Source organism: Moschus berezovskii, chromosome 26 (assembly GCF_049115385.1).
Source record: "Moschus berezovskii isolate FMDL1 chromosome 26, NW_MosBer_1.0, whole genome shotgun sequence".
In the NCBI taxonomy this organism is placed as follows: domain Eukaryota; kingdom Metazoa; phylum Chordata; class Mammalia; order Artiodactyla; family Moschidae; genus Moschus; species Moschus berezovskii.
Genome location: NC_142485.1, coordinates 7,909,292 through 7,927,630, shown reverse-complemented (window position 1 = coordinate 7,927,630; position 18,339 = coordinate 7,909,292). Strand labels below are relative to the sequence as shown.

Below are 18,339 nucleotides of genomic sequence, written 5' to 3'. Positions count from 1 at the left end.
ATTCCATCGCCTCCACTAGCTTTGTTCATAGTGATGCTTCCAAAGGCCCACTTGATTTCACATTCCAGGATGTCTGGTTCTAGGTGAGTGATCACACCATCATGATTATCTGGGTCGTGAAGATCTTCTTTGCACAGTTCTTCTGTGTATTCAACTCTTCTCAATATCTTCTGCTTCTGTTAGGCCCTTACCATTTCTGTCCTTTGTTGAGCCCATCTTTGTATGAAATGTTCCCTTGGTATCTCTTATTTCCTTGAAGAGATCTCTAGTCTTTCCCATTCTATTGTTTTCTTCTATTTCTGTGCACTGTTCACTGAGGAAGGCTTTCTTATCTCTCCTTGATATTCTTTGGAACTCTGCATTCAGATGGGCATATCTTTCCGTTTCTCCTTTGCTTTTCACTTCTCTTCTTTTCTCAAGTATTTGTGAGGCCTCCTCAGACAACCAGTTTGCCTTTTTTGCATTTCTTTTTCTCGGGGATGGTCTTGATCACTGCCTTCTGTACAATGTCATGAACCTCGGTCAATTGTTCTTCAGGCACTCTATCAGATCTAATCCCTTGAATCTGTCAATTCCACAGTATAATCATAAGGGGTTTGATTTAGGTCATACCTGAATGGTCTAGTGGTTTTCCCAACTTTCTTCAGTTTAAGTCTGAATTTTGCAGTAAGGAATTCATGATCTGAGACACAGTCAGCTCACAGTGTTGTTTTTTGCTGACTGTATAGAGTTTCTTCATCTTTGGCTGCAAAGAATATAATCAGTCTGGTTTTGGTGTTGACCATCTGGTGATGTCCATGTGTAGAGTCTTCTCTTGTGTTGTTGGAAGAGGGTGTTTGCTATGACCAGTGCCTTCTCTCGGCAAAACTGTTAGCCTTTTCCCTGCTTCATTCAGGTCTTCTAATTTTAATGGGCTTCTCTAGAATCCACCTGCAATGCAGGAGACCCCAGTTCTATTCCTGGGTTGGGAAGATCTGCTAGAAAAGGGAAAAAGCTACCCACTCCAGTATTCTGGCCTGGAGAATTCCATGGACCATACAGTCCACGGGGTCGCAAAGAGTCAGACACAACTGAGCGACTTTCACTTCTCTGGTCCCTTTAATCCTGCCTCAGGTGGCTTCCTGGCTGTCCCCTCCTTCGATCAGCAACTGTTTAAACCTGCTCTTCAGAGCTCAGAGAAGGTCGTGGAGGCTGAAGTCTTGCCTACAAGAAGTGGGGGACAAAAAGACCTCCATGTCTGGAAGCCCCACGGGCGCCTGCACAGCATCAGTTCTACTCTTTCCTCAGGGTTTACGGTTTTCGTTTTTATTGTTGTAGGCGATCTTCTAAGGATCTGCCAAGGATTAGCATGATGTGTAAGACCTAAGGTCTTCTCAGGTCTTTTCTGAACCTGAACCTTTCCCTGGGTATGCATAATGACTTTCTGATTTCATTGTATGTGAGGTTGCTTTTGAGTGCCTTAGTCTTTAATGCCTGGCTCCAAACAGGGGAGAAAAAATGGAGAGAAGGCACCAGTCCTTTAAATCCTGTGAAGTCACGTCTGCCAGAGCACTGAGGCGTGTGCACCGATGGCTGCCCACTTCTGCTCCTGCACCTTCGTGATCAGAAGCAGCAATCAGCAGTCAGAATACAGACTTCCACGTACAAGTCTTTTGTTTCCTTAGGTAGATATATTCCTAAGTATTTAATTCTTTTCGTTGCAACAGTGAATGGAATAGTTTCCTTAATTTCTCTATTTTCTCATTATTAGTGTATAGGAATGCAAGTGATTTCTGTGTGTTGATTTTATATCCTGCAACGTTACTGTAATCATTGATTAGCTCTAATAGTTTTCTGGTAGAGTCTTTAGGGTTTTCTGTGTAGAGGACCATGTCATCAGCGAACAGTGAAAGTTTTACTTCTTCTTTTCCAATTTGTATTCCTTTTATGTCTTTTTCTGCTCTGATTGCTGTGGCCAAAACTTCCAGAACTATGTTGAATAGTAGTGGGGAGAGTGGGCACCCTTGTCTTGTTCCTGACTTTAGGGGAAATGTTTTCAGTTTTTCACCATTGAGGATAATGTTTGCTGTGGGTTTGTCATATATAGCTTTTATTATGTTGAGGTATGTCCCTTCTAATCCCACTTTCTGGAGGGTTTTTATCATAAATGGATGTTGAATTTTGTCGAAGGCTTTCTTTGCATCTATTGAGATAATCATATGATTTTTATTTTTCAGTTTGTTAATGTGGTGTATTACGTTGATTGATTTGCAGATATTGAAGAATCCTTGCATTCCTGGGATAAAGCCCACTTGGTCATGATGTATGATCTTCTTAATGTGTTGTTGGATTCTGATTGCTAGAATTTTGTTAAGGATTTTTGCATCTATGTTCATCAGTGATATTGGCCTGTAGTTTTCTTTTTTTGTGGGGTCTTTACCAGGTTTTGGGTTTAGGGTGTTGGTGGCCTCATAGAATGAGTTTGGAAGTTTCCCTTCCTCAGCAATTTTCTGGAAGAGTTTGAGTAGAATAGGTGTTAGCTCTTCTCTAAATTTTTAGTAGAATTCGGCTGTGAAGCCATCTGGACCTGGGCTTTTGTTTGCTGGAAGATTCCTGATTACAGCCTCTAGTTCAGTGCTTGTGATGGGTCTGTTCAGATTTTCTATTTCTTCCTGGTTCAGTTTTGGAAAGTTGTACTTTTCTAGGAATTTGTCCATTTCTTCCAGGTTATTCATTTTATTGCCATATAATTGCTGATAGAATTCTCTAATAATCCTTTGTATTTCTGTGTTGTCAGTTGTGATCTCTCCATTTTCATTTCTAATTTTATTGATTTGGCTCTTCTCTGTTTCTTGGTAAGTCTGGCTAGTGGTTTGTCAATTTTATTTACCTTCTCAAAGAACCAGCTTTTGGCTTTGTTGATTTTTGCTATGGTCTCTTTTGTTTCTTTTGCATTTATCTCTGCCCTAATTTTTATGATTTCTTTCCTTCTACTGACCCTGGGGTTCTTCATTTCTTCCTTTTCTAGTTGCTTTAGATGTAGAGTTAGGTTATTGAGTTGACTTTTTTCTTGTTTCTTGAGGTGTGCCTGTATTGCTATGAACTTCCCCCTTAGCACTGTTTTTACAGTGTCCCAGAGGTTTTGGGTTGTTGTGTCTTCATTTTCATTCATTTCTATGCATATTTTGATTTCTCTTTTGATTTCTTCTATGATTTGTTCATTATTCAGCAGCGTGTTGTTCAGCCTCCATATGTTGGCATTTTTAATAGTTTTTCTCCTGTAATTGAGATCTAATCTTACTGCATTGTGGTCAGAAAAGATGCTTGGAATGATTTCAATTTTTTTGAATTTTCCAAGGCTAGATTTATGGCCCAGGATGTGATCTATCCTGGAAAAGGTTCCGTGTGCGCTTGAGAAAAAGGTGAAATTCATTGTTTTGGGGTGAAATGTCCTATAGATATCTATTAGGTCTAACTGGTCTATTGTATCATTTAAAGTTTGTGTTTCCTTGTTAATTTTCTGTTTAGTTGATCTATCCATAGATGTAAGTGGGGTATTAAAATCTCCCACTATTATTGCATTGTTGTTAATTTCCCCTTTCATACTTGTTAGTAATTGTCTTACATATTGCGGTGCTCCTATGTTGGGTGCATCAGTTCAGTCAGTTCAGTTCAGTCGCTCAGTCGTGTCCGACTCTACGCGACCCCATGAATCACAGCACGCCAGGCCTCCCTGTCCATCACCAACTCCCGGAGTACACTCAAACTCATGTCCACAGAGTCGGTGATGCCATCCAGCCATCTCATTCTCCGTCGTCCCCTTCTCCTCCCGCCCCCAACCTTTCCCAGCATCAGAGTCTTTTCCAGTGAGTCAACTCGTCGCATGAGGTGGCCAAAGTATTGCAGTTTCAGCTTTAGCATCAGTCCTTCCAATGAACATCCAGGATTGATCTCCTTTAGAATGGACTGGTTGGATCTCCTTGCAGTATAAGGGACTCTCAAGAGTCTTCTCCAACACCACAGTTCAAAAGCATCGATTCTTCGGCGATCAGCTTTCTTCACAGTCCAACTCTCACATCCATACATGACCACGGGAAAAACCATTGCCTTGACTAGACGGACCTTGGTTGGCAAAGTAATGTCTCTGCTTTTTAATATACTATCATAAATATTTATAATTGTTATATCTTCATCTTGGATTGATCCTTTGATCATTATGTAGTTTCCTTCTTTGTCTCTTTTCATAGCCTTTGTTTTAAAGTCTATTTTATCTGATATGAGTATTGCTACTCCTGCTTTCTTTTGGTCTCTATTTGCATGGAATATCTTTTTCCAGCCCTTCACTTCAACCCTCTTACACTGTTGGTGGGAATGCAAACTAGTACAGCCACTATGGAGAACAGTGTGGAGATTCCTCAAAAAACTGGAAATAGAACTGCCATATGATCCAGCAATCGCACTCCTGTGCATACACACCGAGGAAACCAGAATTGAAAGAGACACATGTACTCCAATGTTCATCGCAGCACTGTTTATAATAGCCAGGACATGGAAGCAACCTAGATGTCCATCTGCAGACGAATGGATAAGAAAGCTTTGGTACATATACACAATGGGGTATTATTCAGCCATTAAAAAGAATACATTTGAATCAGTTCTAATGAGGTGGATGAAACTGGAGCCTATTATACAGAGTGAAGTAAGCCAGAAAGAAAAACACCAATACAGTATACTAACGCATATATATGGAATTTAGAAAGATGCAAATGATAACCCTGTATACGAGACAGCAAAAGAGACACAGATGTATAGAACAGTCTTTGGGACTCTGTGGGAGAGGGCGAGGGTAGGATGATTTGGGAGAATGGCATTGAAACACGTATGTTGTCATATGTGAAATGAATCACTAGTTCAGGGTCGATGCATGTTATAGGATGCTCGGTGCTGGCATGTGGGGATGACCCAGAGGGAGGATAAAGGGAGGAGGGAGGTGGGAGGGGGGCTCAGGAGGGGGAACTTATGTAAACCCGGGGCGAATTCATGTCAATGTATGGCAAAACCAATATAATATTGTAAAATAATTTGCCTCCAAAAAAAATAAATTAATTACTTAAAAATAAATAAATAAAAATACAAAATAACAATTAAAAAAAAAAAAGAATACAGACTTCCGACATTTGGAGGAAAGGATCCTTCTTGCCCACCTTGGCGCTCACAAGCTGTTTGCGAAGTCTCCTGCAGCTCCTCCACCTCCTGCTTGGGCTGGGGGAGTGACTACACGGGTAGTCCTGAGGTAAAGTTGAAACTGACCAAAATGAACCACTGTTTACCATCCAAGCCTTCCTCTGGAAGTTACAGGCCTTTATCAGATTCCAGAGTTCCGATCATTTATACCAGATAGTCTGCTATTACTATACTCACTTTGGTTGGGAGACCGATTCTTGGTTCTGCCTACTCTACCAATCTCCCAGAAAGCTCTTTCTTCGAATCTTCATTTTTGAAAGATAGTTTTGTTACATCATGTAGTTACATACTTACATTCTTGGTTAAAAGTTTTTTAAATTAATTTTTATTGGAATATAATTGCTTTACAACATTGTGTTAGCTTCTACTGTACAGCAAGGTGATAGGTGTTTTCTTCCACCTCTGTCTCCTGGCCTATATTTTTTCTAATGAGAACTTAGCTGTTCATCTTATTGGTGTTCCTGTGTATATAAATAGTAATTTTTCTCTTGCTGCTTTCTAATTTTTCTATCCTTGGTTTTGATCATTTTTTACTATGATGTGTCTGGGTATCGATCTCTGTGTTATTCTAATGGTATTTGTTGAGCTTCTTGTGTGTGTGAAAGAAAGCGTCACTCAGTCGTGCCCAACTCTTTGCAATCCCGTGGACTGTAGCCCACCAGGCTCCTCTGTCCATGGAATTCTCCAGTAAGAATACTGGAGTGGGCTACCATTTCCTTCTCCAGGGGGTATTCCCAATCCAAGGATCAAACACGGATCTCCTGCATTGCAGGCAGACTCTTTACCATATGCGTCACCAGGTAGATTAGTGTTTTTCCTCAAATTTGGGAAATTTTAAGCCATTATTTCTTCAAATAGTCTTTCTGTTCTTGTCTGTCTCTCTAGCAATGTCTCTGGTTTCATTGCTTAGAAGGTGCAGCCTTGGGCACACAGTCGGAGGGGGGGGTGTGTGTGACAGATTTTAACCGATCTTTAACAATTTCCCAATCTGTTCAATGATCTGCCTTTTCAGTGGCATACTCAGAAGTCATCTCCAATTGTTGGCAGATTGTTTTTGATGATGTCCTGGGGCATGAATGCTCTGCAGTTGGATCCAGTTAAATTTGGGCTCCTTTGCAGAGCTGCAGCGGAGAAGGCAATAGCAAGCCACTCCAGTACTCTTGCCTAGAAAATCCCATGGACAGAGGAGCCTGGTGGGCTACAGTCCATGGGGTCGCTACTAGTCGGACAAGACTGAGCAACTTCACTTTCACTTTTCACTTTCACACGTTTGAGAAGGAAATGGCAACCCACTCCAGTGTTCTTGCCTGGAGAATCCCAGGGATGGCGGAGCCTGGTGGGCTGCCGTCCATGGGGTCACACAGAGTCGGACACGACTGAAGTGACTTAGCAGCAGCAGCAGCAGCAGAGCTGCAGGGGCGGTGTGCAAGGCTAGTCTTTGTTATGATGCCAGGAGGGCTCTTCCTACCCAGCACTTTGCCTGGCTCTTGCTGGTACAACTTAGCTTACTGCTCTTTTGGTGATACCAGCCTCCTAACTGCTAACCACCAGGTTCTCCATTCTTCTCGAGAGCACCCTGAGGCTTGAACTTCCCCCCACACTCCTCCAAATAAAATAGTTTCCTTTGGGGAGAGCTACAGTGTGCTCTGTTCTTACGGCCCACCACATCAGTGGGGAAAACACACCTGAATCACTGTTCTGGAGCTGGCGAGTGGCCCGTGACCTGCGTCTCTAGGACTGATATGCCTGCCTTAGGAGCAGAGCTCAGTTTGCCTTGCCTCTCCTGGAAACTTCACCCTTCGGAAGGGCATCAGGGTCCTGGGATTCTTGGCCTGCTACACCTGGGGACCTGGGGTGGAGCCTCCATCCTGTCAATGGGAGCTGGGTGGAGGAGGGGAGTCCTGATTTCTTGGCTGGACTTACCTGGAGTTTATTTAGCCTCTGATACACTGCTGCTGCTGCTAAGTCACTTCAGTCGTGTCCGACTCTGTGTGACCCCATAGACGGAAGCCCACCAGGCTCCCCCGTCCCTGGGATTCTCCAGGCAAGAACACTGGAGTGGGTTGCCATTTCCTTCTCCAATGTGTGAAAGTGGAAAGTGAAAAGTGAAAGTGAAGTCGCTCAGTCGTGTCCGACCCTTAGCGACCCCACGGACTGCAGCCTACCAGGCTCCTCCATCCATGGGATTTTCTAGGCAATAGTACTGGAGTGGCTTGCCATTGCCTTCTCCGTCTGATACACTAGAGGGGCCTAAGAAATACTGGCAGCCTCCCCTCCTGGGAGACACATACTGTAGGCCATGATTGGGAACAGGTTGGAGAGGAGACATAAAGGCCAGTCTTGACTTCTGAGATTCGATGTTCCTGAAGGTTCATGTGCCGTATGCCCTTAGAACATGCAGACGTTAAATGGTTATTTTTTCTCCACTGAGGGTAGTTACGGTGGGGAGGTCAGAGCTCCTTACCGAGTCATTCCAAAAATCATTTCCTACTTATCGTTAATACTGTAGCTTCTCTCACCAAAAATAGTTTATAAAATCAAATTTATTCCTATCCCTTATGACATTAAAAAAATGAAATTATGATAATCTTAAAACTCAAACTGCTATGAATTTGGTAATGAATAAAAATTTTGAAGATTCTGAGAGTTTAAAAAAAATATTTTTCAGGAGAAAACTGAGTAAAACAAAGCCATGTCCAAGGTAAAAATAATATATCAAGACATGGAATTGAAAGAGAATATTATTATTTCAAGCAAATCATTGTTATTTTAGGGACAAACTTACAATTCTTTTTTTGCTTGTGTGAAAATCACTGTTTGCTTTGATATTTTTCTTTCCCATCAAGGACTGTATTGGTATTTTAATACACAATCATAGAAAAAAGAATGTCCAGAAACATCAGTTACTATATCAAGAATAATACTCTTCATTCATTGGTATCAGATTCACACAGTCCCCAATACCAGAAGAGTAATAACCAAACAGGCAAAACCGTTCTTTCTCCTTTAAATGCTACTCATGGTTGGCCTTTTAAGAGTGTGGAACACAACTGCAAGTTTTCCTTCTATAGATCAAGTGGACTTTTAAATATTAAGGGTAATGACTGACTTTATAAAAGCCATAGGTTTGGGGTATGTGTGTGTACACAGTTTTTTAAATACCTAAAGATGATCAGAAGATAGGACTTCAGTTAAAAAAAACAACAATAACAACAAAACCCACGTCAAGTGTAACTTTCATCTGCCTTCACCATTACGGCTGTACCTTCTAAGAAAGGGATTACACAAATTGTAGTTAAAAGAGAAAATCTCATGTATTTAGGTTTCCAAGTAAAAAGTTTTGCTAGTTAACTTTAGACACCACTGTTTCTTAACTGCAATGACAGAATTATTTTTAGCACATGTAGCAGGCACACAGTAAACATTTAAATTATTTTACAAAATTTTAAAACTTCTTTAATTTGGAATTTGATAGTTCAAACTATGCAGTAGTTCAAAGTGAAGTTTATAGTTGCATTATAAACAAATATTTTTAAAAGTGGCAACAAATGCTACTCTATTCCAGAAACTCATTTCAGAGAATCTAAACAGCACTGCTTATACATCAATGGTATACAGAGAACAGATGTCCAGTTGTCAGGGATATTTCACAAGGGGATTCTGTAGGGTTTGGAGGTGACGCAAGAGTTCAGTCATTTCTAGCTCCCTTCTAATTCTAAAATTCTACAGTTTTCCTAGCAGTTCTAATCAGGAAAAAGTTATTTCTTCTATTATTGCCAGATTATTTCATTCATAGATGGAAACTTCAGAATGTTACTATCTGTGCTTAAAATAAATGTCATCTTTCATACTATGATGAAACTCACAGGGGTCTTCTTCTCACTTGTTCCAGATGGAGACCTTGCCCTGCTGTTTCAGACTGCGTTTCACTGTGTTTGAACAGGACCTATTTTAGCCTGAATGTTCTCCTTCTCTTGGCAACATCATAAACACTACAACAGACAAAATGAACTTTTGAAACATTTCAACAAGCGTTACATTTCAAATTCAGAAATAAGCACCTGTACTTCAAAGTCTGTATGTTAAACATACTAAGTGATCTAAATGCAAAAAGTTGGTACACATGCTGTTGCTCAGTTCTCTCCAATTAGGGATGTCTGTCCCATGACAAAAAGTAGCTTCAGGTTAATTCATAATGCTAAGATGCTAACTGATTATGACGGTCACTTATACAATTAATGTTGGATTCCTGGTTCTGATGACATGGGGACACACACACACACACACACACACACACAGACTTCTTTTACATCCATGACAGTTTAGTTTTCACATGTATATTTTGTAAAATATTTACCCACACATCCTCCAGGAATTGCCAGAGAGATGAAATGTAAAAACAAACTACTGAAGAGATTTTGTAGCTTCCAAAAACAGTGATGAGGCCCATGAATAACTAGAAAAAGTCCTCTGGTTCCTTAGAGTTAGTTCTAAGTGTTATCAGATGATAAAATTTCAAGTAGTCATAATTTTCTACTTTTGAAATACTGGTTCATTAAAAAAAAAAAATCAAATCTCCATGAATCAAAGCACTGGCAGGATGGCAGTGAACTTCACTGAGAATCAGGTCTACAAAAGACACTCCTGGACTGACGACTGTCAATCTTTAATACTGCCTTCAAAGGTCTGTGCAGCACTCTGAAATACAAATAAGTACAGTTGGAGCAGTTATTCTAAATCTAAATAGGTAATTCCTACGGCAGTGCTTGTTTACTCAGAACTGTTTTCATTTCAAACCTATGTAAAATTTCTCACAAAGTTAGAGCACAACTCACAGTCTGAACAGAAACGACAGCATTTGAGTCTCAATTTTGAGTAAAATAAGCATTACCTATTAGGATGCTTCTGAATACAAATCACTCATTTAGGTAAATAGGATGGACTTCTCACTTGTGGTAAAAGTGAAGAAATTGTCTTTTGTGTGAAGTCTTGACCAATGAATTCGTCAAGAGCAAGATTCCCACCTTATGCAACGAGTCACACTCCACCCACACGACACAGCTGGCAGAGACCTGGGTGCACACACCTTCAGTGGGGACTGGACGTCCCTGACCTCAGAGCAGTGAGGAAAGGCAAGCCCTGGGTCAGCCCCAGTGGCTGCGGCTCATCTCACCGGTAACGATGCACAGTCAACTTACTGGAGTGTGTCTTCCACTGGAGACACACTTCTAATTCTATAATGCCGGATGGAGGTGAGAAAGGAAGGGCCCCGCTCTTTAAAAAAATTCTTTCTTTAACATCATTTAACCATTATGATTAGGTATGGAATGACACAACTCGCCAAGTTAACTCTGACAAGGGATTAAGATAAATGAGTCTGTCGACTTTACAAATTAGAATGTGTAAATATATATATTCTGAGACGTTATGTCCTATGCTTCTGATTTAAAACATGACTAAGTTCTCTCAATAAACTGTACTAAATTCTTTTAACTAGAAACTTAAATCATCCTTACTGCACTGTTCTCGTTCTCTTTGCTTTTTATTTTCATTCATCTCTATAAATACTCGAATTAAAAACCAAAAATCCCCAATCTTGAAACCAACTTACACTGAAGCTCTGAGGTTAGTTTATCACTTTTAAAATATTTTGCTAAAATGTAAAAACCCTGAAATTACAAACAAAAAATTTACAGTTTTACAGTATATATCTAATTTATTCTTTTAAAAAAATATTCTGAATTGCTTTTGTACAAGTTATCAAGTGTAATCTCTTTTCAAATGAAACTCCTCTCTAGGGTGAAGAGGGTAGGTGGTATCGCCCCATGAAAAACCAATACAAATTTCACTTTTTCACGCTGGGACTTCGACTATCTCGAAGTAGTCATTGGGGAGGATCACGTAGCCCCTCTCGGAGTCGTCTTTCTCCTTCTGGAAGTGCACCACCTCCTTCAGCTTCTCCAGCTGCCTCTCCTGTCTGCGGCACCGCTGCTGGGCAGTCTTGAGCTTCTTGCGGAGCTTCTCCACTTGCTGCTCCAGCTGGTGAATCCTCTTCCGCTGGTGCATGGTGTCCTCCACGGTGTAGTTGTGGTCACAGAACACGGAGAGGTTATCAGGGGTCTGAAGAGGAGGCATGAGCAACCCGATCGCAGCGTCAACCTGGGGAATGGGGGGTGTTAACGGAGGCGGCGGGGGCTGTTCCTGTGGCTCCAGGAGGTCTTCCTTCTGGAACAAAGACGCAGAGCGTGTTTGAGCTCCATTATTAAAAGTAACAGATTAGAAGAACAGACTAAATTCCACACCTGTGCAATGTAAGAATATTAGACTTAGTTCTGCCTCCTTGGCATAGAAACAGTCTAAAATGAAAAGAATAGTTTTAATTTTCCTTTTTTACCTGGAATAGAAATGGGATGCAAAAAAGACAAAATGATTAATCGGATTTAATTAAACACTAAGCACTGAAAACTGAGTGGAAAAATACTCTGAAAGTTAACTATCATCGATAAAGAAAAATCAAAACTTATCAACATATAAGCAGGAACATGGGGCTTCCCAGGTGGCGCTAGTGGTAAAGAACCTGCTTGTCTACGCAGGAGACTTAAGAGACATGGGTTTGATCCCTGGGTCAGGAAGATCCCCTGGAGAAGGAAATGGCAACCCACTCCAGTACTCAGCTGCAGAATCCCATGGACAGAGGAGCCTGGTGGGCTACACACACACAAGCAGGAATACAGACTGATCTTAAAGTAAGTTAAAAGCCAGGCTGAGCGTCTTAGTGTGAGAATATTTAACTCTATGGACTGCAAGGAGATCCAACCAGTCCATTCTAAAGGAGATCTATCCTGGGTGTTCATTGGAAGGACTGATGCTAAAGCTGAAACTCCAATACTTTGGCCACCTCATGCGACGAGTTGACTCACTGGAAAAGAGTCTGATGCTGGGAGGGATTGGGGGTGGGAGGAGCCGGGGACGACAGAGAATGAGATGGCTGGATGGCATCACTGACTCGATGGACAGGAGTTTGAGTGAACTCCGGGAGTTGGCGATGGACAGGGAGGCCTGGCGTGCTGTGATTCATGGGGTCGCAAAGAGTCGGACACGACTGAGCAACTGTACTCAACTGAACCACTCTGTACTTTCTAAAGCATTTTACTGTGAACAGGGGTCATTTTCAAGGGATGGGTTCCAGGTAACGTTTATATTCTTAACACTGCTGCGGATCCTCCAGACTTTCCGCTGAGCACATTAACTTTAGGGAGAGCCCCGCCCGGGGTGTCCCACGCCCCTCACCTTGTCGAGCGGCTCGGAGCACAGAAATATGCTGGGGACAGCATCCTCCTTCAGCAGCTTGTTGTTGCACTCCCGCTTGAAGCAGTCCGGGGTAAAGTGCTCCGAGCAGATGCTGCTGTACTTGGTGGGCTTAAAGTTCTTCCTCCTGACAGCTGCCTCCCACTTCTTACAAAGACTGGGTCGAGTGAGAGGAAACCTAAGAGATGAAATGATTCCGTTTTCCGGCCTTTCTCAGAAACAGAAAGGCACACCAGGCGGTCCTGCTCAGAAAAGCATCAGCTGACAACCATCGGGGTTCGCACACCACGGGGGTTTGATTAACGCACCTGCTCCCACTAATCCTTTCCTGACAGTTTTTCAGTTGCGCCCTTATTACCCTAGTTGTCACCAATGTACTCGTTTGGACATAGAGAACAGGCTTGTGGTTGCCAAGGGGGAGGGGAGTGGGGAAGAGGGGGACTGAGAGTTTGGGGTTACATATCCAGAAGGGATAAGCCAAGGTCCTACAGTGTAGCACAGCGAACCGTACTCAAAATTCTGAGACAAACCCAAACGGAAAAGAACATGAAAAACAAATGCATACCTATGTATACCTGAGTCACTCTGGCGTACAGCAGAAACCAACGAAACGCTGTAAACCAACTATACCTCGATAAAGTAAACTTTTAAAAAATGGACTTATTTTAAAAACCTGTAACTCAAGTGAGCATCACTAGTGTGAAAAATAAGTCACCCCTCCTAACACGGTATTTTTTTTTTTTAAAGCAGCATTTCTTATAGGGATCTTATTGATCACAGAGCAGTTACAAGGATGTCAGATATAATGATGTATACCATCTAAACAGGTCAGGCTCATCAGGATTTACATCATGCAAAAACATATTTATTAAAAGGCAGCCACGTGGACAGACGCACGCAGCTGGCAGAGCAGGTGATAGGAGGGTAGGTTCAAGGGCCCATGAGATGTTTTTCCCTCCTTTGTAGAAAATAACCTTCACAAACAGACACATCTAATATACAAGGGTAAACCATATATCTCCACCATCCAGCTATCTCAGTTTTTAATGCTTAACTTTTTATATTGAAGACCCTAAAATTTTGGGTAAGATACATATGCTATAGAGTGAATTTGCATTATTATTTTTACCAGTGATCCTCTGTGTACTGTCAAACAAAATTGCACGTTTATAACTATGTACTGAGACAAAGAAGCTTTTTGTTCTCTTGAGAATCATCTTGACAAACATCAATCAAATTACAGTCAAATCATAAAGATAAGGAAATAAAGTATTCATTTTAATTTACCTCTTAATCGACTGAAATACATCCATTAGGCCCAGATAAAGAGAGACACAAAGATTTTAAACTTATCTTGATTTTATTTTTCCAGGTAAAAGATTCAGTGAGTTGGGGGGGAAGAAAAAAAGCCAAAAAGGGGTGTTTTGACTCTGTGTCCCACAGCCTCTCTTCCAAGTGAGGTATGCTCGAGCCTGACTCTGCTGTGGTCGTGGAGCCCTAATCTACCTTCAGGGTAGTCCCTTCTCTTTGCCCAGAACATCTGTTCCCACTACCACGTAGAAGCTGATAAAGAAAGACTCCTAGAAGGTTCCTGCTGGAAGTGCCTCTAGAAGCAGACACAGCAGCAACCACTGGGAAACTCAACACCCAGGGCCTCCTGACCAAGGATCACAATGCAGCTTATTTCTGAGGTCAAGATCCTTTCCGAAACTGTTCCTTTAGATAAGGGACGAGTTGCAGATTAGCCCTTCTTTCGGTCAAATCCAGTATTTAACCGCAAGCAGACACTCAGTATTTCTGAAATGTGTGAATGTCATCCTTAACCAGTGCCAATGAAGGGTTTTCCTTGTGTCTGGATTCCCTCAGCCACATCATTAGAAAGGGGGTGGGGGGAGCGGAAAGTCTGTGATCGCGTCACTATCTCCAGACCTGTTCCTTCACTTTGGAAGTGCTGGAGGTCCACCCATCAGCTTTCAGAAATTCTAATAAATCAAGAGGCAACATTAGGAAGTGTAAAAATCAACATTCTCGAGACCTCTCTATACCCTATACACTTTGATTTTTGTTCTCATATCAAACGTATAAAAATGCACCCACATTCCCTGTTAAACATGGAAGGTCCTCACTCCCCCAAAATTTAAGATTTTGCTTTTGTAATTATTTACCTATAAATGTGTGGATGTGTGGATCACAACAAACTGTGGAAAATTTTCAAAGAGATGGAAATACCAGACCACCAGACCTTCCTGCTGCCAGAGAAACCTGTATGCAGGTCAAGAAGCAACAGTTAGAGCTGGACATGGAACAACTGACTGGTCCAAAACTGGAAAAGGAGTTAGACTGTCACCCTACTTATTTGACTTATACACAGAATACATCATGCGAAATGTCAGGGTGGATGAATCACAAGCTGCAATCAAGATTGCCGGGAGAAATATCAACCTCAGATAATGCAGATAATACCACCCTAATGGCAGAAAGTGAAGAGAAACTAAAGAGCCTCTTGAGGAAGGTGAAAAAGGAGAGTGAAAAAGCTGACTTAAAACAGCATTCAAAAACTAAGATCATGGCATCTGGTCCCAACACTTCATGGCAAATAGATGAGAAAAAAAAATGGGAATCGTGGCAGATTTTATTTTCTTGGGCTCCAAAATCACTGTGGATGGTGACTGCAGCCATGAAATTAAAAAGCGCAAAAAAATAAAACAAAAGATGCTTGCTCCCTGGAAGAAAAGCTATGACAAAACCTTGTCAGCATATAAAAGAGCAGAGACATCCCTTTGCCAACAAAGGTCCGTCTAGTCAAACCTATGGTTTTTCTAGCAATCATGTGTGGATGTGAGAGTTGGGCCATAAAGAAGGATGAGCGCTGAAGAATTGATGCTTTTGAACTGTGGTATTGGAGAAGACTCTTGAGAGTCCCTTGGACTAGGGGGGAGATCAAACCAGTCAATCGTAAAGGAAATCAACCCTCAATATTCACTGGAAGGTGCTGAAGCTCCAATATTTTGGTCACCTGAAGTGAAGAGATGACTCACTAGAAAAGACCCTGATGCTGGGAAAGATTTCGGGCAATAGGAGAAAGGGGCGACAGCGGATAAGATGGTTGATTGGCATCACCCACTCGAAGGACATCAGTTTGAGCAAACTCCGGGAGGCAGTGAAAGACAGGAAAGCCTGGCGCGCTACGGTCCACGGGGTCGCAAAGAGTGGGACGCTACTTAGCAACTTAACAACCACCTACAAATAATCTGTATAATCTACCACCGATTCTCCGTTAGCTATCATGCATTTACAGTAGGAAATTTTTGCAAGACACTTCTAACGTAACAGAATCTGTAAATATTGAATTTGGCCGATTGAAAATGGCATCGTGCGGACATCAGATCAACATTATCATTCCGCTGTACGGCTCTTTTCAGAGAGGCTTCTTTCTTCTAGGGCTCTGGCCGCAGCAGCGTCCGGGAGCTGCAGCCCCGAGGGCCAGGCCGCGCTAACCTTGACCCCGAGGGCCCCCCTCACCACGCAAGACGCACTGTCACTGTCCGGGGTACACTGCGCATCTTGGCAGTCCCTGAGGCTTTCTCCGGAGCTCAGCCGTCCTTAACGGTGGGGTCCCAGGAGCTGAGTCCAAGATATGCTCCCTGACACGCCGCCAGGTCAGCCCTCATCTCGCCGATGCCGGACCAGCAGGGTGGGAAACGCGGGACCCGGCTTCAGCTTCAACTTCCCTTCTAAGAGTTATTACCATCTGCTTACTCCGCGGCCCGAGTATGGAACCCTCGCAAACAGCGGGGGCTCCACACAGCGCCCGTGAGCTTCGAACCCGCCACCCGGAGAGGCGCGCCAGCCTGAGCGCGAGGGCGGGCCGCCGCGGGGCGCGCGCCCGGGCCGCGCAACCCGGGCCAGAGGAGGCTGCTTGCGGACACGCCCACTGTCCGGCCCCGCCCCTCTCACAGGTCTCGCGCGGAAACGCGCCTGGCTCCGCCCCCGAGCGCGGCCTTCGCACTGGGTCTCGTGCAGTCCCGCGCCCGGCCCCGCCCCTCTCACAGACCTCGCGTGGAAACGCGCCTGGCTCCGCCCCCGAGCGCGGCCTTCGCACCGGGTCTCGCTCAGGCCCGCGTCCGGCCCCGCCCCTCTCACAGGTCTCGCGTGGAAACGCGCCTAGCTCCGCCCCCGAGCGCGCCCTTCGCACCGAGTCTTGCGCACGAGCCCGCCCGGCCCTGCCCCTCTCACTCGTCTCGCGCGGAAGCGCGCCTGGCTCCGCCCCGCGAGCGCGGCCTTCGCACGGGGTCTCGCGCAGGCCCGCGCCCGGCCCCGCCCCTATCACAGGTCTCGCGCGGAAACGCGCCTGGCTCCGCCCCCCGAGCGCGGCCGCGCGCCCCCCACGGCCCCACTAGGGCCCAGCTCCGCGAGCTACGCGGGGTCCTTACTTGTGAAAAGAAACGGGTTTATCCTTGTCGTATCGGTTCTTGCAGCCGTAGGCGGAACAGGACTGTACCATCCTTCCGGTCCTCAGTTACTTCACTTCTGCCGCCCCAGCAGGCAGTTGAGGCTGTTTTCAGTGTCGCCGCGCTCTGCTTTGACAACCTCGCTTCTTCTGTAGCTTTGGCCAACAGTCAGACTGATGAGGGCCTCACTCGGGAGTCACTAATGTGCCCGTTTTGTTGTTTGCATTAGCGGAAAGACCACAGCCATCGCCCGTCTCCCATCTCCAAGATGGCGGAGGCAGCTTCAACCTCACCTCTCGCGAGGAGTTCGTCCTACTGTTTCTGATTAGCCCTGAGGTCAGAGGTAACATTCCCTGGGACGCAGGCCATTGGCTGAGGCCCGGCGTTGCGGAAGTGGGCGGGGCCCCCCCCCGAGCTTCGGAAGGAAGAAGGAGCTAGCTGGGAGGAGTGGGGCGGGAGCACAGGACCAGTCTGGCCCCCTGCGGTGCTTCCCTGGCTTAAGTATCCCGTGCGACTGAGGTTGGAGAATTAGGTGGTCTGTTGGGTCCGCTGGCCCAACCCGAAGCAGGACGGGTGCAAAGCTGAGGTGGTCGGGTAGTTGGGTTCGTCTCTTTAGAAGGGGAACCACAGTTGGAGTGATTTGTAGAACGTGCTGGGCTCTCTCCGTCCCCGTACCTGCCTCTTTTTAGGTATTCGGAGCTCTCAGGAGCTCGGGGGAGAGATCGCAAAGTAAAAGCGGACACCCGCACACACGCCGGGCCCAGTCTTCCCGGGAGGCCGAGACTAAGACCTTGGCTGCTGTAATAATCCTAAAGGTCCCCAGGTGCTGTGTTGGGAAAATCCGTCTGAGGGACGTTTTTCCTCCTTGGCTTGCTCCTTTTCGTCGGTGTGGATGGCGAACTGTTGTCATCTCATGGTTCTGTCTCTCTTTTTAATCTGTGAGCAAGGCTGGCACATCTTCATAAAACAGCTGTTCTAGTGAGGGGTAGACACACAATAAAAATGTAAATAAAATAACATTGTGCCAAGATGCCTGAATCTGAATACATTAGAATGCTGTAAGGCTAATAAGGGTACAGGAGAGGGGCACTGCCTAATGTCTGAGAAGGGAACATTTAACCAAAGAACGGGAAAAAGTCTAGTAAGGAAGGACGGTGGGGAGAGCGTGTCCGGCACAGGGAATGGGTGCTAACTAAGGCGATCAGGCAGTAGAGCTGTCTTTTCTGGGAACGGAATGGAGGCTGTGGGTAGAGCCCAGTGAGCCAGGGGAGAAAGTCATGAAGTGAGGGGAGGGCTGGTAGTTGTTGGTCTGGATGGTAGCGCAGTGGGAAGCCACGGAGTCATTTTAGGCCTCAGA

At 44.3% G+C, this 18,339-nt stretch overlaps 1 protein-coding gene across 3 annotated transcripts; it reads right to left on the bottom strand.

The window, feature by feature from the left end:
- Positions 1-8,047: 8,047 nt before the first annotated feature.
- Positions 8,048-17,286, bottom strand: THAP1 (THAP domain containing 1). 3 transcript variants are annotated; one of them, XM_088832609.1, is made up of 3 exons: positions 16,965-17,286; positions 12,514-12,709; positions 8,048-11,382 (listed from the first exon to the last, which is right to left on the bottom strand). In XM_088832609.1, exons 1-3 carry the CDS (start codon positions 17,033-17,035, stop codon positions 11,077-11,079), a joined length of 573 nt encoding a protein of 190 aa, XP_088688735.1. In that variant the 5' UTR covers positions 17,036-17,286; the 3' UTR covers positions 8,048-11,076. The 3 variants fall into 3 exon arrangements, with proteins under 3 accessions (XP_088688735.1, XP_055272648.1, XP_055272647.1); XM_055416673.2 differs by having other exon boundaries at positions 8,056-11,445; XM_055416672.2 differs by having other exon boundaries at positions 8,061-11,448.
- Positions 17,287-18,339: the final 1,053 nt, after the last annotated feature.